Source organism: Microtus oregoni, unplaced genomic scaffold, assembly GCF_018167655.1.
Source record: "Microtus oregoni isolate MIOR12 unplaced genomic scaffold, Mior012 000001F_ref0000356, whole genome shotgun sequence".
Taxonomy (NCBI): Eukaryota; Metazoa; Chordata; class Mammalia; order Rodentia; family Cricetidae; genus Microtus; species Microtus oregoni.
The window spans coordinates 13627551-13651910 of record NW_024543060.1 but is presented as its reverse complement, the minus strand read 5'-3'; the positions used below and the strand labels follow the sequence as shown (position 1 = coordinate 13651910).

The following is a 24360-nucleotide window of genomic DNA, read 5'->3' as shown; positions in this document are numbered from 1 at the left end:
GCACAGACCTGGAAGGTACTCTGTACACTGTCAGAGGAGAAAGGTAAGCACCAACCCTGCTACAGAATCTCTGATCTACAATGGTGACCTGTCTGCAGAATATGCTGGTGCAAAAGGGGAAGATTTTGTGGTTTTGTAGGTTTTCTTTATATGTGTGTCTTGGTGTGTATGTGTTTGGTGCTCTCTTTGTTTCCTTTCTGTGTGCTTCTCTATTTATTTTTGTTTTATTTTTATTCATTTGTCTATTTTTACTTGCTTGTTTGTGTTCTTAATGGAGAGAGAAAGAAGTCCTGGAGCTGGAAAGTGGGGGAGGTGGGAAGAATCTGGGAGGAGAATTGTCATCAGAATATAATGTATTGTGTATATATATATATATATATATATATATAAACCTTTTATTTTAAAAACAAAAAAAGCAGATGTATTGGCCTCATCAAAACTAGACCCATTTATATATCAAAGGGTATTGCCAAGAACACAAAAAGAGCTTATAGAATAATGTATAGAATGCAAATCATACCGGCTAAGATTACACTTCCAGGCTAGATAAAGAGCACCCAACACTCAACAAGATAACACCACCAACTAAAGATGAGCAAAGGACTCAGACATTTTTGCAGAGAAGACATACAAGTGGCCAATAAGCATATGAAATGATGCCGATTTCATTAATTAGTAGGGAAATACAAATTAGGACCACAAGGTCATAACAGTTCACATATAATCTAGTGGTCAGAATGAAAGCAATGGGAAATATGTTTGTAGCTGAGGGCTGGGGAAGTGAGAACCTTCTTCCATTGATAGTGGGGACCCAAAAAGCTATAGGAGCTTTAGAAAAGACTTTGACACTTGATGGTGGTAGTGTATGTCTTTAATCCTAGAACCTGGGAGACCGAGGCAGGCGAATCTCTGAGTTCAAGGTCAGCCTGGTCCACAGGGTGAGTTCCAGAATGACCACACACACACACACACACACACACACACACACACACACACACACAAAGACTTTGGTAATTCTTTAAAAATATAAAAAACAAAACCTAAAACCTAAATCTACTAAATTACTCAGTAATTCCATTCATAGGTACAAACCTGAAAGATTTAAAGATAAAATCAGATAGTTATTTGTGTGCCCATCTTCACTGTGATGTCACTCACAACAGACAAAGGAGAGAAACAGCAGCTTAATCATCCATTCACCACTAAGCAAACTGTACCTCCACAGAATATTACTCAGCAGTAAACAGTAATCTAAGGGAAATCACTGAAAGGGAAAACATTGTGTAATCCCACTTACATAAAATGCCTAGGATACACAGATCATTAGAAAGTTGGTTAAGGATAACCCAGGAGCACAGCTGGAGAGAGGAAAAGGTTACTGATTAATGGAAACAGTTTGTGTTCAGGCGCTGAGGGCTTGGAAACAGTGCAGACAATAGATGGCATTCTAGGTGCCTTTAATGCCACTTGACGATATGCGTAAGAGTGGTTAAAATAGCAAATTCAGTGTTAGATATTTCAGCATGCTATATGTTTTTAAATCATACATCTATCTTTGTGATTTTTGAAGGATGTGAATTTTAAATTCATCAAATAGAGGTAATAAAATTACTGCCACCCAAACACATATACCTGAGCTAATGATAAAGAGGTAAAACTGAAAGACCAGTGTAGACTTCTCTAGGGTGGAGGTGGCTGACACCAGACCAAAGACGCTGCCTGAACACACTACTTTATTTCCCTTTTGCCAGGTGGTAAGAAGTGGGTTGGGGAAGGACAGTTAATAGATTGTGCTAGACTAACACGAGGGAAATACTCGCAGTACTGGAGTTATTATGACCCCAAGGTGGAGAAACAAAGGCATTAGCAATGCCAGGTTACATAGAAGGAGCAGAGCATAGACGGGCAGGTGATGTTCTTGTGGCTGTAAGCTACACCGCATGTGGCAGACAGAACATGAAATGGAAATCACTGTGCTAGAGTTAAAATATTTCGAGTGCTATTGTATTGGTCAGTTTTTTAAAAGAGAGAAGATAAAAAGAGAAAGGTTGACTTCATACATTGCAGCTCAATGATGACTTGGTGTCCAATTAGATAGCCTGGGATAGGCTTTGGGATAGATTTCCTCTGTCCTGTAGTTGTACGGATAATGCAAAATCTTAGTCCGCAGATCAGGTCTAATTGAGGTGGCAATGTTGGAGTGAAGCCAACGGTTTAGTTACAGATTTTGGAAATTCTACATTGTGTGCTACTTGAGAGCGCCCTAAATATTCTAACGGGTTCGGTTTCTGCAGCTAAGATTATGGGGTTAGAGATGAGCTTCGGGCTTCGGTAGCCTGCAGAAGTCCAGGTCACCTGGGTATTAATCTCATCATGGCCGTGTGACTGCTGATCTGTTCTCAAATTCTGCACCCATGGTGCAGATGCATGACAGTGAACTTGGCACTTGAAGACAATATTGAATGACGTCAGCATGTGGCTATAAACCTGTGCTAAACTAACAAAATTGAGTTGGGGAGTTTTTCTTTCTCAGCCAGAAAAACTGTACGCATGTGAGGACGTGTGTTTGATCCTCATGTAAATGCCAGGCATGGTGGCACATGCTTATAATGCCAGTGTTGGGGAGGCAGAGACAGGTGGATCCTTTTGGCCAGCCAGCTTAGCCAAATCAGGGAGACCCAGGTCAGGGAACATCTCTGGACAAGAGGTAAGGTGGCCAGTTTCTGAAGAATAAGAATCACAGTTGTCCTCCTGCCACCACGTGGACCTGTGTACATCTGTGCATTCCCCACAAATGGCATGTACACATGCACACACATACATGAGATAGACTATATATATCAATATTATATATTATATTATTAATGTTGTATATTAATCTAACCAACTATTATTATTATTATTATTATATTAACCCATTTTGCCTTCTCATGTCCCTAAGAGTGATATCAACTTAGCTATTCTTCGACTCTGACAAGAGAGTGAAGCCGAATACAGTCAGTCTTACAAATACAGTCTGATTCAGTTTCCTTGTATCTTGCATCCCAGAAAAATATGTTCCTAGCCCATAATTATTTGCATCAATTCTAACTCCAAACACACCAGACAAAGCAGAAGGAAATCAGTGTGGAGACCCGCCACCTCCAGGGCTGCTCTCTAGGTTCACCTGGAGCAGGTAAGGTTGGGGCAGAGTAGAACCTCTCTGGCCCTTCAGCCTTTCCCTAGTCTAATGCCATTGCTGTCCTGCTAATTCAGTTTTATGAGCCTGGTGAGGCTGTCAAAGAGTCCATTTTCTGCTCTGCACTCAACTCTTGGAAAAGAAAGGAAAATTGTCTTGAAAATGGACACTTAACATCACTCATTCAGCAGGGTCTACCAACAACATAGTATGTTCCACCAAGAACTAACCCCACGTAAGGATAACTCCGTGTTCATAACCTCCACACTTAGATAGCCAAAGGTGAAGCTGCAGTGAGTCAGACCTCTGAGAGGTTTTAGCTCCTCCCATGTATTGGCTCACCTAGCCATCTTTGAGCATGTCTCTGAAAATTGCATGGAGACTTGAGATCCTATGCTGTTGACACCCAACATCCCTCATGAAGCTTGCTGACAGCCTGAGGTGTTGGCACCCGAGTGCCACGCTGGAACTAGAATATTGAGAAGGATTACCAAAATGGAGCTTGAGTTGAGACGAATTCCCTGTAAGACAACCTTGTGGTTTCCTGAGCTGATTCTAGTTTTCCTTCTGTTTCTCTGTTTCTGCCTGGAAGTAGTCACTAATGAACGGTGTTGTCTTTCAAACATTGTGGTACCATTAAGATGGGAGGAGACACCTTTCCACCTCCCCAGCTTGCCGTGAAAACTGCCTCTGCGTACAGACTTCAGATCCAAGATAACAGGAGAGGAGATTCTAAAAAAAATCAAGGCCAGCACACAGGCTTGAGGAAATCATGCTGGGCTTCTCAAAAGACATTGGTAGTATTGACTAAGTATTGACTACGTGTCTCTGGGTGACTGAGAGAAGCCCAGCCAGACATATCCTCATCACCGTAGTGGTAAAGACACGTGAAAGGAGAAATGATTTCCTTCTGGTCAAGAGAATGGAAATCTCTGGCCTGGGTGGAGACCTAATATTCCAGAGGCCAGTCACCTGGCTAAAGGCACCCCCAAGGAAGGTGGATCCACCTTCAGAGCGTGCTAAGCAGGAAGGAGGTGCAATTATCTCCTTGATGAAGCAATGTCCTTTTCCTTTCCAGAATTCCCACTCCCATTGCAGTTGCTATGGGACTGCTGGGAGGCTCTTTTGGGTCTGCCACATCCTTTGGGCCCTAGAGTAACCTCCCTTTCCTTGTCTTTCCTCTCTCCCACCCTCCCTCCCTCTCTCCCTGATGCTCCTCAGAGCCTAAGTATGTCTTGTCTTTCGGGTACCTTGGTTTCCTTCTCTTTCTCTGACCTCCATGCCTGGTTCAAAGTGCAGGGCTTTCTTTCTTTCTCTTATCCATCTCTGTGCGCGGGACACCTGCTGAGATTGACAGCTGGCCTGCTGAGATTGACAGCTTGCAGGCTTTGAGTTTCCCTTTTAAACTGTGAGAGAACTGTTCTAAAGCTTTCTCCTGAGCCTGTTCTTAAATTATTTTATTAACTAGACTCAAATCCCCAACACTGTACCCTGGTTTCTCGTAATTTGTGGCAATTCTGGCCAGAGTACTCCCCCTGCCCCCAACAATTTTCAGTAACATCTCTTGCCCCTGAGAGCCTAAAACTCTCTTAGGCTCTATGTTGTGGTTAACTCAGCCACTCTGCATATTGCTGCTGGAGGTGCTTGCATTAAGAAACACATGGATAGGGCAGAAACCCTGTGAGTTTAGAAAGAAGTGTATATTCGGTGTGGCTCATGCAGTCGGCCTAAATCTCTAAGCAAACATTTAAGGAGTGCATCTGAGTCTTCTCAATACCAGCTTGCTCCTCAGATCCTATTGAATCAGATTCTCCGGGAATGGCCTTTAAGAAAATGCATTTTCCAGAAACTATGTGTTTTGCGGAAAAGTCATGCTTCTCGGAGATAAAGGTTTTCACCAAAGGTCCAGAGGTCCTCAGAGGCTGTCATTTTTGCTTCTATGTTCCTTTCAGATTTATCTGGATCTTGAGCAAGTACTTGCTTGTATAGGTCAGTCATATTCTCTCCAGAGAGTCCCTCCTTAGAACAGTTTATCCAAATTTAATACAAAAATGCTTTGAAGCAGGCAGGTGTGAGTCTGGCCACAGATTCATTGTGGAAAGGGCTTGAGGCAAGGAACTGTGAAGACTGTGGCAGGAGTCTAAGTTCTCTATCGCCCCACCCCCCAGGAATATTCCCCACGAACATAGGTCCTTCAATTTCTTTCACTCAGAGGAGAAGCTGAAATGGTCCGAAATATCACCTCAGGAACACAGGGAAAACATTCCTTGGTAGAATTAACGTGCCCCTCTCCTGAGTGTAAAGTTCTGGGTTACTGAACAATCTGTGCAAGAGAAGAAGCAGCATGTACGCACTTCCCATGCTCCGTGCAAACTCCTGGTGCTATATGATTTTCATTCTTGGCTTCTGCCCACAGCCAGCATTGCCAAAACCATCTCCAAGGAAACCAACATCAAATCTGGGAAAATATTGGAAAAGCCACCATGGAGATGTTCATCCAAACTCATTTGTTGTACTTTTCCAAGTATGGGCCCCTATGCACCAGGGAAGGAACAAGCAGACATTCGACTGTAGAAACCACTTCCTTATCAGGCAAAGGCACAAGGGCCTCTGGGGAAACATTCTCTTCTGTCAGCTCTTGGTTGGCCCTCCTTATTTTCTCCCCCTTCTTTTCTCATTTGTCATTCATTCAACGACATAGATGTGTTCCCATTTGTGGCTAAATATGTAACGTGCATATACTTCTATTTCTTCCTGTCTAGCTCTGGCCTGTGATACATAGATTTAAGGGAAGCCAATCACAAAGCTAGCATGTTTGAGTGTTTCTAGGGAAGCTGTTTATTAAACCGATAAGAATGCGAAGGAAAGCTTGCTGTCAACGTCACTAACGTCTAACACCGAATCATGCTGTGTATCTATTTTTAGTGTGATGGTTGAATAGGATGGCAGGGAGAGTGGGGTAGAGCTGCCTTAGGGGTGAGGAGCAGTGGAGAACATAAAGGCTTCTTGGTAAAGCTGTAGTTGACAGTGGCCTAGCTCCCTGCCTTCTTCAGGTGAACTCAATAAACTATTAAAAAATAAAAACAAAGGATTTTTGATTAACTGAAGACGCCTCCAGCATCTAATGCATCACGGTAGGGATGGGGATGTGGCCAGATATTTCAAAATTCCATGACTAAGGTAAAAGCGGGAGACTCAAAGTCACCATGCTCCCAGCACTCCTGGTAACTGGTGACTATCTCTCTTTATTTAAGACAAGCTTGAATATCTCTCTTCAGATGAAACAAATTTTAGTAAGGGCCGCTTCCAATAACAGATGGATGAATCGATCTATTAGTAAGTAGACAGGAGGCTGTCCTTGGCTCCTGTAACAAGCTGTATATGATCAACCGAGTGATGTATTTAGCCTGGGAATGTACTCTGTTAAACATGATCACCTATGTGAATTTTTAGAGAGGTTGAGTTGGGACTTTAAAAAGGGCAGGGATATGGAACGGCGTCCTAATGGATCTGCTGAATGACAGAAGACAATCAATTCACATTTTAAAGAGACTTTAGTAAGCTAAACATGAGGCATGGGAGATGGCTCAGAGGTAAAACACTCATCACACACAAACATGACCTGAATTTGGATCCCAGGATGCAGACACAGCTGGACATTGCAATCGCATCCCTAATCCCAGCATTCTTAAGTTGAGAAGGGGAGGTGGAGAGAGAAGGTCCCCTTGGATGCTCACTGGCCAGCTGGCCTGGAATACATAGTAGTGTCCACCAAGAGACTCTGTCTCAAACAAGGTGGGAGGCAAAGACCATTACTCAAGGTCCTCATATATATGAAATCATTCACACACACTTATACATCATATACTCCCTCCCCATAATGACACAACCTGATAATATCGAGAGTGGCAAACATGAGTGGTTTGGACCCTAAAGGTTCTTAACGACATATTTAATATGTTAGGCACCAAGGTTCTCCTCGTCTCTCTACCTCACCACAGCCAAATGCCCTAATTCCGGGCGTCAGATCTTAATAATAAACGAGAAAGGTAATTTAATAATTCACTTCCTAGATACCACTTTTTAAATATGCCATGGTAATTCACACTTCTTATAATAACACAAAAGATAGATGTCCCAAACTGGGGACCTAGAATGCTCCAGAAAATTGTTTCATTATGAGAAGAAATCTAGGTTCGTCATAAGCTAGTGATGTTCATCGGCTGACGTTTCCCTAGTATGGCCTGTCCAGAAGAATTTTGCAAGTTTTCTCATAAAAAATATTTCCCTTTCTAGATGTCACCAAACAGGAATTTACAACGTGACTGGTATGAGCCGGGGTTAATCCTGGAACTTTGATATAAAAATAGCAGAGGGTGATGCCTGAGCAGGATAAGTCTGGAAAGTTGGGCACCACCCCTGTGCTGCCAGGGGAACAATGTTCTGGTTAGAGACAACTGGGTTCACATCACCAACCACTGATACCTCATGGCAGTGGCCTATAGAATGTTGGAGTTATAAAAAACTTGGAGAAAGTTTGATTTTTTTTATACAATACACATTCTGATTACAATTCTTCTTCCTCAACTCCTCCCAGATCCTCCCAGAACCCAAATTCCCAACCTTCCTTTCTCACTTCCATTAGAAAACAAGCAAGTATCTAATAAAAGTAAACTAAGATAAAGTAAAAAGAAACAGAGCAGAATAGGACAAAATAGAAAAAAGAGGCAAAGAAAAAGCACAAAAAAACTACATAAAGGTTCAGAGAGTCACATTTTGCACACCCAGAAATCCCATAAAAACACATAGCTAGAAACCATGCTATATAAGCCAAACTAGTAAGGTAAAAAACAAGATGCACAGATAACACAGTATGATACTGAAAACCTCCCCAATACCATTGAGCCCCCTTTGTGTTGACCACCTATTGCTGGGCGTGGGACCTGCCTTCATTGTGCTTTGTGGACCAGTGAGACTCCTTTGCAGAGAACTAAATTTTCTTTTCCTGGGCATCTTAACCCTTTGTTTTCGAGGCCTTTTTCCCACCAAAAACTTCTGGGGAGAACTTCTTGGAAGTTCTCCCTCTTATTTCTCTTGCTAATAATCTTTTCGTCATTCAAGATTCGATTTTAACCTTTCCCTATTCAACCAGCTTCTCCGATGCCCAAATGCTGCCATGGTTCCCTACACGTCAATCATAACGGTCAATTCTGTATAGAATTGTTTTTTTCATTAGCTATATTTAGTATGTGTATATATTTATTTTAATTTTTTAAATGAAAAATTAAGGTTTTTGGCAACTTTATACACAAATGCAGTATTTTGTGGACATATCCACCGCATGTCCTCTCAGCTCCTGCTCCCACAGCTGATTTTTTTAAAACAGTCCATGAGCACTTCCACGTCAACCTGCTGAGCGCTCAGTTGTGCTCTCCCGTGCTGTGCAGTCCCTGGCCCACTGTGGCCTCTCACTTCTCTTGCAATGCTCTTTAATATGGCCTGTGAGAGGTTTCCCCTCTAAAAGCGAGGGCCTCGTGGAGCTGAAAGGAACCAGGAAAATGTGTCTCTGGGAATCCACATTCCAACTAAAGAAATTTAATTGCAATTTGATACGTGACTTTCCTCAGGAGGAGACAATCCCTGAATAAAGGAAAGAAGCATCCAGGGAGTGAACTAGACTTGGCCCGTTGATGCCAGGGCTGTGGGCTGTGGACAGTGCCCTAAGCAGTAGCCAGTTGTTGAGATCCTGCCTAGGCAAATATAGAGGTCTGCCTGCTTGCTTTTTTTTTTTTCTCTCTTTTCTGCTTCTCCCCTTACCTCTTTGCCCACCTGAAAAATCAACAGCCCTTAGAGGGTACTTTGATTCCAAAGTGGGAAGTCCCACTTTCAAAAGGAATGATTCCCAAATGCTGGCTGAAGAAATTTCAAGATCTCAAACGAAAGCTTAGCAATGAGTCGGGAGCCTAACCTGGCAAAGCTCACGCAGAGTCCTTTCTTACAGCCTCCACTGATTAGCGCTGTTAATAACTCTACCAGGCTGATGCTAAGCAGAACAATAAAACAAGCTCTTTCTTGCATAACTATTAGTCTTTATTACTTGAAGTATAGGGAGACAGTCTAAAAATAGCTTTGAAATGGGGCACAGAAATACAATTTCTTTTAAAGGTGTCTCATTGTCAGATTGAAGAAATTAGTTTTTGGATGGGTGCTTGGTTAGGCATTTTCTATTATCATGTGGATTGGGAGCAAGAGGGAGTACATTTTATTTCTGTTTGTTTTGCTTTCTCTTTCTTGTTCTCTAGAAACTTGTGACCTAGCAGGGAAATAGATTATTATCACATAAATGGAATAGGCGAGGAGATAGATTGTCAAAAGCAGGGCAATACTTAATTTCTGGAGAGAAGAGAAATTTGAAGAAGTGTTCTTAGAGGTGGTGGATTAAAAATTATCTAAGCAAGGGTAAGGGAGGGCTTGGCAGACAGACTTTTGCTAGATACTGTGAAAATAAAGGTGACTCATTGTGGCTGGGGAGTGACAAGCGAGCTGAGGTGCCCTAGGAGAAACACCCCTGGCCAGAGTTTACGGAAATTTTCTTGAAAATGTGAACACTTGGTCCCCAGTTAGTAAGCCAAAATGAATACTTTGTTCCTTAAATTGCTTTTGGTTGTTGCCTTAGGAATTGTCAATGATGTTCAGTTATCAGAGCATTTTGGAGGTATTTTCAGATTCAACTTCCCTATGAGAGTTCCATGAACACAAAGGGAAACACTTGGCTGGTTTTCTTTTTAAATTAAAATTATTAGCGCATATGTAAAGATGTACGGAAGTCCATATTTATGAGGTGCCATGAAATCGCAATGCATGTATACATTTTATGGTTAAGTATGAAAATATAATGAAAGTCTGGCATGAAAATAGTTGTTATAAATTAAAACTAGTTAGCTGTATTATTCTCCCCATCCCTGTGTGTGCATCCTGAGAAAAAGGTTCTCCACCTGCATAAAGGAAGAGGTTTGATCCAGGGACTGAAGCTTTTGGTTTAGGATTCCATGCACGAGTCACAGCTTCTGAGGATAAAGAGCTTGAATTGATGTGACCCAGCCTACCTCTTCATCTATTACAGAAGTAATAACACAGAGAATGGGTGCTTAGCCTTGAGGGGGCAAATCTTTCTATTTCGATGCATGTCAGAATTACCCTATACGTTGCAGATGCATTTCTGGAATGGGATGCTATTTATGGAAAAGGGATTTGAAGGGGTGTACTGGCTTGCCATCATATGACAATGTGCAAACACCATTTTAACCTTCCTATCCCTTGCTTGTCTGGCTCATGACAGTCAGGAAATAAAGGAACGTGTATTTCTTTTCCCACGGCATCAGCAAGGCAATCAAGGATAGAGTTTGCTCATTTTAAGCATTAGGGTGAAGTCACAGTTAGCTCTGGTAATGGAAATTAAATCTGAGAAGGAAACTATAATCGACAGACAATCTCAGGATCATTCTTAATCGAATGCCTCATTCACTGATTGTAGCTTCTGTGCCTGAAGAAGCTCACAAATGGGACACAGGATTGATTTGTAATTATGCTCTGTTTCCTTAGAAGTCGATGGAAGCCTAGGCAAGCAAGAACATGGCCATGCTAGTAGCTATAAATGGAAGAAAACAGGAGGCGTTAGAATTTACCGAGAGCAAAGAAACCCAAATCCTCTGCAAGCAGAGAGTTGAGGCTGCCATTGGTGATATAAGCCCTCAAGGTTGACCCCTGCCTCCAGGAAGTCTTTTTGACTCATCATGGAGTTGTGGTCTTCCATTCTTGGTTATCTAGACACATTGAAAGGGATGTTTGTGGTGATTACAACTGTATAAAAGTGTGAGATGACCATCCTGTCCTTTGGGATGTCAGTCTTTGGAAATGTGAGCCACAGCCCCCCAGTTTTGCCACCTCGGTCTCCCTACGATTATGATGAACACCCCGAGCCTTTCTAAAACCAGAAGTGGCTCATACCATACCTGCCACCCCCACAACTTGACGTCTGCACTTAGCCCCATAGATACATTTCCTCTGCTTGAATGTCCAGTGTCCTAACTCACTGCTTTTTAGAGTTTCAAATTGTTGTGAAACAGAAAATCAATCGACCCAGTCTTAGCCGACTTTCTATCTTGATGCTAGTTTAAAAACTGAGGTGCTGAATACTCCTACATGTACTTTTATTTTTCTATAGGAAAAAAAAATGTCAAATAGGATGGATGTTCACCTTTAATAGCTGTGTTAGCCGTCAGAGAACTAACACCTCACACTGTCACATGGAATAGGTGACCATGGTCACCATAGCACGTGTGAGGGCAGGGGTTGGTGGGGCCATCTTTAGCCACTGAATCTGGCTGACCAGCAAGTGAAAAGCCATGCTACACTGCTGCTTTAAATCACGGCTCTATGACCCCCCTCCCCCAAGCAAAGATTTCACGTGCCTTAGTGTCTGTTTTAAGTTATGTTTCCGAAAATTGCCTATTGATTTGGTTTATATCTTTCCTTACTGGGTTATTTGTCCTTAAAATTTAAGAGGCAGGTGCATCTGGCCTCTTAAAAAGCTTATTTCTTGGTCTGTTATCCGCATAAGTATTTTTGAGTTCACTCGTGACTGTTTTAGCCATACCAAACATTTTCCACAGAATTTGCTAAGTCTGTATTTATCTTTACAGTTCCTATACTCGGTGGCCTGTGTTAAAAGACCTGGCACACCACCAGGTGAGCTAAAAATACTAGAGAAATAACAAGCTATGACCTGGAGATACCAGGCGGCCGAGAGAAATTAAGGCTCTTAGTGACTTTATGTTCACCAGTGGAAAGATTGGAGCAATAATTACGAGGGATGAAATTTTAATTAGGAGAGAAATGAAAAGAAAAAAATCCTGTTGAAATTTAAGTAAGTGGGGAAAGGTAGAGGAAATGAAGAAAGAAATTGCAGTTCAATGAAAATGGGGACAGCTTAGGAGAGAAGTATGGGGAAAACAAATGGCAGTGATGGCATTAGACAGGTAAGAGGACACTAATTGTACCAGCCGTCACAGTGGATGGAGCGGGGATGCAGTTCAGGATTAAAGAGGAAAAATAAAACGCATCTATACATGGCAAAATGCACAGAAGGCGAAGAAAGAAATTACGTTCAAGTGAAGAGGAGAAAGATACACTGGAGAGGGTCAAACTGGATGAGGCATGGTGGGAGCAATATAGAGTAAAGTAGAATTCATGTGTCTGTGGGTACTGCCGAGGCAGAAGGAGAGGGCAGGATCATCAGGTGATGGGGGCGACCTCATTTCTCAAGCACCCACTGATTTGTCTGAGGCCAAATGAGCTTGCAGCCATGTTGTGGGCTGAAAAAAAAAATGAGAGCTGAGGTCAGAGCTCCTGTAGTCAAGAATGCACCAAGCTTTTGCCTGCAGCCACAGAGGAATACAGCAGGGAGAGAAAGCCACAACTAGAAATCGGTTCTTATGAGGTCACTGCTTAAAAGAAACAGTGTGACAGGACTAAGGGGTGCCTGCCCCTGAGTGCATACACGTGCACATGTGCACACACATGCGAGATATGTTAAAGCTCACGGATTCCCTTCTGGTGAAAGCTGTTATCAGCAGACTGCCTACTAGATTTTCAGGGAGAAAATCAGGACAGATCACTGAGATACCCAGAAAACAGTGATTGACCTTTGAGAGATGAATAACAGAGAACTAGTCCAGACAACCGAAATCTGTTAAATACTCAACTGGGAAAACCTAAGAACCTAGGAGCTGAAATACAATCTTTGAGAATATCCTAGATGGGTTTGGCAATAGATTAGAAGTGGCTGATAGGAGAAGAATTGGCGACATGGTTGGAGGGAGAAGAGAGCAGGAGGAAGGGAATATAGAAACTGAGCCCTAAGACTTGCAGATCAAAGATCTGTTATGCATGAGTTGGAGCCCCAGAGTGAGGGCAAGGGGGAATGATGCAGGTGCCATAATTGAAAGGATGATGGCTAAGGAATTTTCCACAGTGACAACAAGGTGTCATTGACCATCAAATTTAAGAACACATACCAATCAAGTTTAGGGTGAAGACAACGCTGACCCATAGCTAGGTAGCACCTAAGAAAATTCGTCATAGAATAAGATACTACCTGAAGCCAGGTGACATGATGGTTTCTGTGGACATTGACAGCTGAGCTCTTACAAACAACAAACTAATCTAGAGACCTAAAAGGCCACGGAGAAGTTCTGGAAAAGAGATTTCTCAATTTTATTTTTGTACTAGGGATTGATCTGAGAGCCTCACACATGCTGAGAAAATGCTCATCCATCGGGCTACCCACCAAGCCTCTCTTTACTTTTATTTCATGACAAGGTCTCACTAAGTTGCTCACATTACCCCTGAATTATTTGGGGTTTTCTGGGAACAGAGTCTCATGTAGCTGGCATTACGAGTCTGCATCACCAGGTCTGTTTGGGTTCTATGCTATGTAAAGGTGTGCTTTAAAAGAAGGTAAACTCGAGTGGTCCGGAGTCATGAACATGGAGAGGAAACAGCAAACATGGCATTGCAAGGAGGTTGTTCAGGAGTGGGGACTGCACACCCAGGCAGAACTGTAGAAGGGAAGAAAGCAGAGCACAGCAACCGAGACCTCATATGTAGGAAACATGCCAAGTTCATAGGGCACCTGGCATGATGCCTTGGATTTGCTAACCTATGTGTACAAAACAGGAAAGGAAACACAAAGGACCGCAGGACAAATGGGGTTAAAATGTTCTCAAACTGCTGCATTTCCAAGAGGTGTGAAGGAATTTGTTTTAGGTTCTTTATGATTAAAAAAAAAATAAGGCATGTAGATAGTGCTACAAGAATAGATAATTAATAAGCATAAAGAGAAAGATAAATTACAATTTATCTAAATTACAGTCATCAGATCAGTCTACAAGTAAGACAGAAAGAAATGGACTGATACCAACTGTAAAAGAGATAAATAATCCAATTAAAAGACAAAAATGGGGGCTGGCGTGATGGCTCAGCTGGTAAGAGCATTTGCTGCTCTTCCAGAGGACCCGTGCCCCAGCTTCGACATCAGGTCTCTAACAGTCTCTGCTATTCCAGCTCCAGAGGAGTCCACACCTCTGGCCTCCACAGGCACCTGGATTAGTGTACACGTATCTACAAGTAGACACAAGCATGGCACATAAATTAAAAACATTTTTTTTAAAAATACAAAGATAGATTGGATTAAAAAAAAACCAGGTATGCTTCCATTCAGGTGACACATTTAAAATACAAAGTCACAGCTCAATGGTTATAGTGAGAGTAAAATATAGCCCGAAGATTCATAACCAAAAGGTCTGGCATAAATACAGTGTCTATGGAGTTGGGTTTTGAGGAAAGAAGCCTCACTAAAAATGAAGAGAGCATTTGATAAATGATTACAAACCAGCATGAAAGATAACATCTATACGTAGCTAATAACCCATGAAGGGGCAGAAAGTATAAATGGAGGTTAAAGATAGATTTTTAAATTTTTTTAATGGGACCAGAGAGTTAGTAATAAGATCTCTATAACTCTTCAAAAATACATACTTCTTCCTTATGTAAAGATGTCAGGAATAAAATAGCAATCTCTGAACTTCATTTAAGGATGCCCGGAAAAGAAACTGCAGGCATCCAAGTTTGGCTCTGTGCTCTTTCAGCCTACCGAGAAAGCTGAATATATCAGTAAACTAACGAAAAATTCTACAATACTTGCTGTAAACGCTTCAACTGTTAAATCAAAGTAGGCCATTCACAAATAGAATTCCGTATTATGCAGTCACAGGAAAGCAACCTGCCCATTTCCAACAGTGTGAATGATTCTTGAAGGAATAGTGAGGATATATGATCTCACTCCTGTATGGAGTCTAAGGAAGGTTAATGTAGAGAAACAATAGAATGACAGTTGCTGCAATGGGGATTTTAGGGTACAATCTGTGCCTCAGCAGCTCCCGACAAGAGATACGACAGTTAAAGGGAACGACTCCGAGATGTAGAGGAAGGGAATTTAATCAGTCTAGATGCCTCGTGAGGGACAAAGTCGTCCAGTGACCCGCAAGCCCATCTTTGGGGTCCTGACATGAGGTTTATGTTTCAATAGAAGGTGAACTGTATAAACAGTTCCAGGCAAGACATGGGGTGCTCAGCACCGAGCATCAGTGTCTAGCTGTGGTCTGTCCCGAGAGGTTGTCCGATACGATACCAGATTCGTGTGAGCTCTCTTCCCGACAGGCAAGTCTTTCTCTGCCTGGCACCAGGACTTTGGTCTTTTCTTTCCCTCAGCATGAGACTTTGGGAAATTTTTATTAGTTGGGGTTCATTGTTTGGATAATCTGTTAACTGGAAGTGATGGCACAACCATTTGTTTTAGACAATTTCTCTCTGACGAGAGTGGTTCTATTGCCAGACAGATGAGAGAGGGGGAGGCGGGTTAGTTCAGGAGATCTAGTGTACGGCATGCTGTCTGCATTTACTAACTCCGAGTTTTATTCCTGTCATTTTCTCCATATTCTGACTGCAACAGTAAAAGGCATTTTGGTAAAAGGAAGCAGGAATTAAGTCATTTATGGTGTTTCTTTTACAAAATATTTGTACATTCAATCACCACAGTGTGCATCTTAAAATCAGTGTCATTGGTTTAGACATGATTAAAAAAAACTAGAAGAAAAAAAAATCCAGCTAGAATAAGGATCCAAACATGAAGTCACACACAGAGCAAACTAAAACCTCAAGTCCAAACCAAACAACAGAAACAGAAACACGAGTAGACAAGTCAGGAAGAAGCTGGCGCTGGGCCTTTTCAGGACCCAGGGTAGAACGGACTTCTTCATTTTAGTATTTCTTACCTGAGTGCTCCTCAGAACTCCACCTCACAGGTGGTTACAAGGTGTGTAACCTTGATTTCTCTCTATTGACCTGTCTTCTACCACACTGGGAGAGCCATTCGAACACACACTATTCATCTGGTTTACTTTAGAAAATCTGCAGGACAGATAGACGATAACTTCTGGACGACTGTCAGCATCCTCACAACCCGTCCCACCTGCCTCCATCCTGGGATGACCACCAGAAAGAGCCAAGAAAGACGGCCTTAATAGGTGGTAGGTGAAGTACAGACTGGGGCTGGGCTGCCCTGGGTTGACTCTTGCTTCTAAATGCTGCCACCTGGTGTGACGGACTGATCTACAAGGTGACATGGATATGACTCGGTCTGTGGCAATGCTCAGAATCTCTTAGCTTTTGCTAATGGTGATATCATGAAGCTTGTCAGAGACAGGACATTGTTTTGGCTAAGGGCAAAAGAGAATGGACTCTGGGACTGGAGGGATGGCTCAGTGGGTACAAGTCCTTTCTGTCATGCGAGGACCAGAGCTAGATTCTTGGAACTCATGTAAATGTCCGGTGGGCGACCTGCAACCCTAGCCCTCAGGAGGCAGAGGAAGAATCCCTGGAACAAACTAGCTGTAGTGACCAGTCAAATTGGCAAGCTCTGGACTCAAGCAGGAGTCCCTGTATCATAAAGTAGAAATAAACCGAGAAAGATACTCGACATCTCAACCTTTGACCACTACATTGAATGTGCATACATGCACACACCCACGCATGCAAACACACATACATACCAGATACATGCAAAGAAAAAGGTGCTGAGTCATTCCAGTTTCGGCTTAGCCACTGGGACAGTATGCGAAGGAGAAGGCAGAGGACTTGGCTCCATGAATTGCACATGACCCTTTATTCGTCAGGCTGCCTTCTCTGATAGCCTGGCTCTTGGTTCTCAGTCATGGGTCACTCTCAGCCAGCTGAAGCTAAGGGTTCTCTAGAGTGGTTATGAGCAGCTTGGATGGTTACCTGCAGGCTCCTTCACCCTCCTAGGTGGAACAAGTCCTAGGTGGCACAGCTTAATCCCATGAACATTTTCTTGGAGCAGAAGCTGCTGGCTACGGAAGGTGGGGTACACACTCAGCAGAAAGAGAAAGGGCTTGCTGCCAGAAGCCTAGAGTGCTGGTGAGTCAGACCTGTGTCCCGAGGTTCCCCACCTTATCAAACAAACACAATGTGATTGTCCGGGATGCTGACCTCAAGTGATAATGTAAGATTCAAATGGAAAACAGGTTTTTCTCCGAAAAGCATGAAGGTGCTGTTTAACGTGTAACTCCTCATTGCTAACCTCAGAAGAAGAGGATGCTCAGTGTGCCCATGCCCGCTGCATGCCCATGCCCGCTGCATGTGTACGCCTTGTTTTCCAACTTGAATACTAGTTTTCTCATCTACAAAATGGAGACGGCATCACATTCATTCCTGTTATCAGCAGGAAAGGAAGCAATGAACACAAACTGTGCTTGCTATTTCTGATAGCTCCTTTAAAAATTCCTTTTATATGTATGGGTGTTTCGTCTGCCTGTGTGTCTGCAACACAGGCGTGTTCCCGCTACCCTTAGAGGCCAGAAGAGGGTGTTAGATCTCTCGGAACTGGGTTGTGCGCCACCATGTAGGTGCTGGAAAGCCAAGTGGGTCCTCCCCAAGAGTAGCAGATGCTCTTAATGCTAAGCCATCTCTACGGCCCAATTGATAGGCTTACTGTTATTACAGAGTTGTCAGTAGTATCAAAGGAGTTCTGGAACTTTAACCTACCATCAAACTCCACAGTCTCTCCTAGAAGCAGCTACCACACTCACGGGTCTTAACACATACAGTAGTTCCGCCTAAAGCTTTGAGACTTTAGACAGGTCTCAGGGAGTCTTTGATTACAAACCATGTCTCCTGAGGTGGCAGGGACAATTGACTTTGCCGCCCAAGAGCTGCCACTTCAGATCCTATTATAGTGGCAGAAGATCAATACCAGCAAGAGGTGAGTGTGCATAGTCGGCCTAACCGGAGTCGGTTGGAATCCTTTGGTATAGATGTCACAGGAGGAAGAAGAAAAGAGAAAGAACAAAGAAAGGCCACAGCAGCACCAGGCATCTGAAATGCCCAGCCCTTAAGCAATTGTTGCCACTTCCCTCTGTCCTCGCTTCTGCCACTTTCTAGATCCCCCCATTCGAGGCCTGCATTATCTACGACAAATGTCTGTATCCTTCAGCAACTGCAAGTCCAGTCACGACAAAACTCAGATTTCTGGGAGACCCAAGACTTGGAGTACTGAGCTTTGATGGGAGAAAGAACACAGTGGTTCCTGACTTGCGCTCAGCTAGGGTGCCTATTCTTATGCGCGTGAAGCAATACACACAGTTGCCGTCAGCCCCTGACTTCCACAGATTTCCCTTTGCTAAAATGACTCCAATAATCATGAGGTTTGGGACATCCCTTGCAACAACACAAAACGACAGACCCAGTGTGCCAAGTCTCGGCGCAACACAACAGAACATGTCTCCAGGGAAGAGGATGAACTCCAATTTCAAATGTGACCCCGACAAATGTTCCTGCTTACCTACGGATATGGTCCACACAGCAATGATCTTCAGGAAGGCCTTGGTTCTGGAGTTGAAACGGCTGTGGTGGATGGGGTTCTGGATGGCGACGTAGCGGTCCAGTGAGATGGCGCAGAGGTGCATGATGGAGGCCGTAGAGAAGAGAACATCCAGGTAGATCCAGACTGCACAGAGCTTGCTAGGCAGAGGCCACCGGTACCCTGTGGCACACAAGTTTAGCATCAGCAAGGAGCTTCATGCTTCCTTCGGCATGGGCATGTGATCTATACCCTGGGACAATGGTTCACAACTTGGGGACAGGCATTGGTGACAGCAAGGGGGGATTACAGGACTTTCAACATCTGAATAAGCAGCAGGTGTGTTTTATTACACTATTAAGGCACTAATAGAGTGGGTGTGAATGGTTCTGGCTTATGGAATTGTGCTAGCAAAAAAAAGGAACCTGCTTGTTCCTCTTGAACCAATCCCTCTCCCCTCTCCACCCAGCTGTAAGCCCCTTGAGCCATAAAGTGGCCAGACCCCTCCCCTGAGGACCTTTAACCGCCAGGCTATACCTACAGCTGGGAAGGGAAAGTTAGAGGTCCTTGGGGGGGCTGGCCACCTGTGGCTCAGGGGACTTACATTGGCCAAGCTGTTCTTATTTAACCACTTCCCCGGTTATGTTCTGAGCCCCTTACTTGAAGAACCACTCACATCCATCCATTGTTTATCCACACGGTTTTCTCTAGCGTCAAGGTCCTTGTGATTAATCTAATCTTAGTCACTATTCGATGAGTCCAGCCTCACACAGGCAGGCAGTTAGAGACGGTGTGAAGAAATGACTTCAAATGCACCCCTTGAATGTCTTTAGTTATGATACACAGTCTCCTGATGTTTCAAATACACCCCTTGAATGTCTTTACTTATGATACACAGTCCCCTAATGTTTGAAATACACCCCTTGAATGTCTTTACTTATGATACACGGTCCCTTAATGTTTCAAATACACCCCTTGATGTCTTTACTTATGATACACAGTCCCCTAATGTTTCAGATACACCCCTTGAATGTCTTTACTTATGATACATGGTCCCCTAATGTTTCAAATACACCCCTTGAAGGTCTTTCTTTATGATACATGGTCCCCTAATGTTTCAAATACACCCCTTGAAGGTCTTTACTTATGATACACAGCCCCCTAATGTTTCATTAAAGTCACATTTGGGGCACATGAGGATGGCGAAGACAATCAAGAGTGCCTAGCCTTGGAGCGTTATCCCAGGGCTGTGCTCACGCTGTAGGTGACAGCTGGCGTTCTCAGTTGGCTCCTTACAATGGGCACCCACCCCTGGCCATTCTGATCCAGTAAGACTGGAAAATGTGAATTAAAAAAAAAACAAACCTCAGAACTCACACTGCTGATGCTGACATGGGAGCCTCTCCCGGCAGCAGCTGCTTGGGGGCCCAGCAGGTCATCCTACCTTCCTCCCCCCAGCATCACCATCAGCCAGTGGAACTTTGGATACAGTTAATCATTCTTTTTGGAGAGTGGCTAGAGGTGGGCCCTCAATATCCAAGGGTTTTTAAAACTTCCCAGAGTCCAGTGCAGGAACCCCTGCAGATTCTCTGCCATCTGAGAAAGACAACAGATGCCATAAAGGAAGTTCATCCTGTTCCTCTCGCATGTTTTGGAGAGCATCAAGCACTTGAGTAAAGCGTTATTTAGTTTTGCTAACTGAATGAGCAATGATACATCTGCCTGTGAATGGGAAGGAAAATTAGGGAGATCAGTACTCTCTTTGGACCAGTAGAGCTCCAAGGGAACAAGCCCTCGTTTATGCACAAGTCTTATCTCTATCATGCTACCCCCAGGGGTATTCACAAAAGGAAAGGATGCGGGACCTAAACCTAATCCCAAGCCTTCTTCTAGTTCAGTCTCAAAATAGGATCTTACACTCTTGGTAGCCCTGAACCCGGAAACCAGCTCTGCTGTGGGAACTGATGTTGGCTTTTGCTTGGTGGGGGAGGGACCTTCCCTGAAAAGAGCAGGCTCTTTTTCCCTCAAAGTCTCCTCCAAGGTGTAAGAAGAGAATACTTGTGCAAGACAGATTTGTGCGCAGGAGTGTCTAGTAGACGCTGCCTGGGTGCAGCCGGTACACCCAGAAGCTGTCACTAGAGGGCAGCTTTGAGCTGAGACCAAAGGACCTGCCGCACTTCTTACGTGGTCAGGGCTGCCCCTGCTGCCCTGCAGCTCCCTCCCCCCTCCCGCCCTCCTGCTGTGGTTTGAGTTCTTGCACTGTCACCCCTCCTACCCGCAGTAGAGTTTGCCCCCAGGGCTGGCCAGTTTTAGGAAGTGAGCGCCCCTCCCTAGTGGCTGAGAAATGATAAGCAAAAAAAAGTAAGGGAATTATTCGGATGTGTCATTTGAACAGTCAAGCCAGGACTGGCTTTTACAAAGGGATGCTGACTATTCCTGGCTTGTCTCCTTCCTTTTTGAAGCTTTTCAGGACTAGGTGAACATGTTCATATTGTAGCCTCTAGGACTTGGCCAGAAAACCCTGTAAAGGGACCTCTAAAACTGCCTGTATATCTGTGACTCTTGAGCAAATGTGCCAACAGTCTGAATATTATTTCCTTTCCTCTTTGTTAGGAGGACTCTGGCTGTATTAACTCCTAATTTGAAAGACTATCACGTTCTGCTCCCCCATGGAAGCCTTCCTAGTGTTTGCCGACTTCCCGAGAAGTTTGACACTGTCAAACCGGCTTGAGAAGAAAGCAGGATTAACAGCTCTCTGCTTGTTTTCCATCCTCCACCACAACCAGACAGGAGGAGTTTATGTGTATACATTTTTAAAGAGTTGAGGGTATAACTCAAAGGCTTTCTTCCTTAGTGGCTTCTCTGGGCAAAGGGGACAATTAAAACCAGAGTCATTTATTTATTCTAATGGAGATTCTGAATATTTTAACATTAACCCCACTCCAGCGCTAATGCTCTCTCTGCAAATGTTCCAAGGTACTTGGGAAGGTTTTCACCATTCCATTAGAAATGCTGAGAACTCTGTGATGAAGCTAAAACCATTCTGTCCTGAGGCTGGCAAAGAAAGCAAAAATCACATGGACACAGAATGCCTGTGAAATTACGTTCATGGGATTTTGGAATACAGATGATAATTTCCCTACAAAAATTTATTTTAAAGCTTAAACTCACCAAGGATCAGGTATTAGGTTGTCCAATTTTTTTTTTCTCTCTCTCTCAAGCAAAATAGAATTTTAAGGCTAAAGCAAAGCTTCTCCTCTATTCTCTCCTGAGCCCCGGTCTCTCTGCAGATGGCATGCACATGCTCCCTGGGACTACTCTGGGGGCCGCTGGCATGCTAACACCACTCACCATACAAGATGGTTAACATGGACACAGGCATGACAAGGAAGCCCAGCAGCATATCAGCTATGGCAAGTGACATCAGGAAATAGTTGGTGGCATTCTGTAGCTTTTTCTCTAGGGACACTGCCATGATGACCAGTATGTTTCCAGCAATGGTCAGAATAATCACTACAGTTGTCAATAGAGCAGACCAGTTTTTCCCCTGGAGATGAAGGATGGAGAGGCATGTCGGTGGGAGGTACCCTTCGCAGGACAGGTTGGTTCGGTTTTCAGCATCAATTGTCCAGTTCAATGCATCAGAACCGTTAGCGTCTCTGAAGTCGTTATGGTAGAGCCTGGAGTCACCGTCTAATTGCATTAAGGAGTTTGGAATCGAGCTCAGAGAAGTATTGTCTTCACAGAGAATTTCCATGTCTGAGCCGGAAGTTGTAGCAGATGAAGTATGGAGAGACTCGCAAGTCACAGGCTTGGCTCACCATTCATCTTCGTGTCCTGGTTCTAGGACGCGTTGAAGTGGATGGAGCCCATGTGTGGCTACGTCGGCTGCCTTTTCCTCTCCCATCGTAAGAGTTAAGTGTGACGGCTCTTGATAGTGCCTCCTCCCTTCACAGCGCTAGGAGGAGTCCATGGGAGAGCCGTAAGTTGTCAATGAAGCAAAGGCAAAAAAGCAGTTTTGAACATCTGGGGACACAAACGTGTTCCTGGTTAAGGAAGAAAAGTTTTCTAACCGGTGGGAATCCGCTTCAGCTGATTCTTGGGTTAGATGTGCCGATTTCATGAGTTCAGCCATCACAAAGTTAAAACAGCATGCAATCCGAAATCGGTAGGGAGGGCTGTGTGCCCTCTGTATTAAGGAAGTCCGTTAAAAACCCATGCCGTGTTAATCCCATAGTAACTGGAAATACTTGGGTTACCCTTCTCTGGCTCAGGGGCAGAATTGCCGCAGCTGCATCAGGAATTTCGGCTCATGTCTGTGGCTTGGTTAATGAAAGGAAAACGCGTCTCGTAGAGCGGCAGAGAACTTTCCACTTCAGAAATTCTCATGGCAATGACGGCATCATGGCCAAGTGTGACTTCAACCAGAAAGCAAACCCCACAGCAATAAAAGACAGCCGCCAGAGAACTTACATTCGTTGTCGCCAGGGTCCACCGTCCTGTGACTCGCCTGTCGCATGGTGGTGACTGAGCTGGTGCGGAATCCCCTCTTCTTGAGCTTCCAGCAGCATAAAATGATAGTAATTTAATTTCTGATTCTGCTGACTTCAAAAACTGCAAGCCAGATCCTGCAGTTGAGGTCTGCACTGGCTGCCTCTGGCTACCGCTCCACTCCGCTAGGGTCCCTCCCTCCCAGAGCTGGCTGCTCTGCTCAGCAGGCGCCCAGTGAGGAATCAGTCACCGGGGAGCCCCTCTCAAAGTCACACAAAAGAGCCGCAGGGAAAGTGGGAAGGGCTGTCTGCACCAAGTGGCTCCCGGGTTTCCAGAAGAATAAGCAGCCCCCGCCTATCTCCTTCCTCAGACCTCCTTCTGTCGCTGTCACAACCTGGAAGGTGGCGACAGCCAGGAAGGGCGGATCGAAAAAGCCCCCTCCCCCTAGTCTTTCTGCTACAGGTTAACGTTGAGAACTTTTGCTTTAAAGAGAGAATGGAGACACGGGCTGGTGGATACGTTCTGAATAAGGCGGGCTACGTGGCACTAATATTTTAGACTGAGGGGTGAAGAGTGAGGAGGGACGATAAATACGGTTAGAAAACGGCGTGTCCTGGAATCTGGGAGCACCCAGCACTTCTATCCAAGCCAGTGGTGCTGCCTCCAGGAGGGATGGCTGACATTGGCAACATAAGTTCCCAGGAGCCCGGAAGTCTGTGACGATAAGTGATAAACTATTAGTACAATGGTTAGTTAGTCAAATGTATTTAAGTACACATTATTTCTTGTTACGTGTGTGCACCTTCTACCTAGCTCATTTTTCTTCATCTGACAAATGTCACCAGGAGGTAAATGAAAACCTCGTTAGAAAATGAAAGGTTTTATTTTATTTTATTTTTTCCAGAAGTGACAGCAATGGCAAGGTGCCTCATCTGCAAAGAAGACTCTCTCAAGTGGTTCTAAGGGAAGGCAGACATAGATCATTACGTCTACAGATAAGACAGTGACTTATTTCCCCAACATGAGGGCCTTTCTGGGGGCCCTGTCCACCACCACATTCTTCCCTTGTCCTTTATACTCCCCACTTAGCCACTGCCAGGCCTTCGATGTGTTGCTAATCACCCACTCCTCAGGGAAGTATCTCAGCTAAATGTCCAACTCCTTCTGGAGCCTTTCATCTGTGATCCAGGTCACC

At 44.1% G+C, this 24360-nt stretch overlaps 1 protein-coding gene across 1 annotated transcript in view; it reads right to left on the bottom strand.

Annotated features, from left to right (window-relative positions):
• The window catches only part of Htr2a (5-hydroxytryptamine receptor 2A), a 64557-nt gene extending 41027 nt beyond the window's left edge, over window positions 1–23530 (bottom strand). The window contains exons 1-2 of the mRNA XM_041673400.1: window positions 22026–23530; window positions 18657–18857 (exon numbers count right to left, since the gene is read on the bottom strand). Coding sequence (XP_041529334.1) covers window positions 18657–18857; window positions 22026–22431 — 607 coding nt within the window. The 5' untranslated portion in view covers window positions 22432–23530. The remainder of the gene's footprint in view (window positions 1–18656; window positions 18858–22025) is intronic.
• Between the last annotated feature and the right edge of the window lie 830 nt (window positions 23531–24360).